This window comes from Emiliania huxleyi (genome assembly GCF_000372725.1).
Source record: "Emiliania huxleyi CCMP1516 unplaced genomic scaffold EMIHUscaffold_4, whole genome shotgun sequence".
Lineage (NCBI taxonomy): Eukaryota > Haptophyta > Isochrysidales > Noelaerhabdaceae > Emiliania > Emiliania huxleyi.
In genome coordinates, this window is record NW_005198966.1 from 1,828,996 (window position 1) to 1,829,746 (window position 751).

General features: G+C 76.2%; 1 protein-coding gene across 1 annotated transcript; it reads right to left on the reverse strand.

Moving 5' to 3' along the window:
• Positions 1-12: 12 nt before the first annotated feature.
• On the reverse strand, positions 13-507 carry EMIHUDRAFT_196632 (hypothetical protein; the record flags this gene model as incomplete). Its single annotated transcript, XM_005770770.1, has 2 exons — positions 13-168; positions 427-507. Coding segments are annotated over 2 exons (237 nt in total), but the record flags the coding sequence as incomplete, so codon positions are not given.
• Positions 508-751: the final 244 nt, after the last annotated feature.

Consider the following 751-nt stretch of genomic DNA (forward strand, 5'->3'; position numbering starts at 1 on the left):
CTTCTTGAACACCTCCGAGCTCCACATCGCGCAGTTGACGTGCGCCCAGCAGCCGGGCGACACGGGGATCAGCCGGCCGCAGACGGGGTGGGCGCCGCGCGCACAAAAGACGCAGACGGGCGCCCCGACGGGCACGTCGTCCGCGTCTGCCGCGGAGAGGGCAGCGGCCTCGGGAGTGGCCGGCACAATCGCGGCGCCCCCGGCGGCGGCTTTGGCGGCTGCTGCATCCAAAAGCTGCGAACCGCTCCCCGACCCGGCGAGCGCCGAAATCGACGGCTCTGGGTCGAGCGGAGCCCGCTCGCCCTGTCCGCTGCCCGCCGCGGCCTCGGCCCGCTGCCGCCCCCCGGCTGCCGCAGACGGAGCGGCTTCGCCGGCCGGCCGCGGCCTCGGCTCTGCGCCGGGCCTCTGCCCTGCCAAAGGCAGCACCTGCTCGGCGTCGGCCGGCTCCGCTGCCTGCACACGCGCCGCCGCCTCTGGCTCGGGCGCCGTGCTGCCAGCCTCCTCCATCTTCACGTCCCCGCCATTGGGCAAGCTGGCGGGCGAAGGGCCGGAGGCTGCTTTGCCGCCCGACGGCGCCCTAGGGGCCCCGTTAGCGGCGGCTGCTGCGGACGCCCCGGCGCTCCCGGCTTGCGTCTCTCCACTGCTGCGGGCAGACCCGGCACAAGGCATGCAAAGCGCTGGGAGGGACGAGAGCCGTCCCGCCGCGGGACGCGCGATCGGTCGCCGCGCCCCGCCGCTCTCCTCGCCGTCG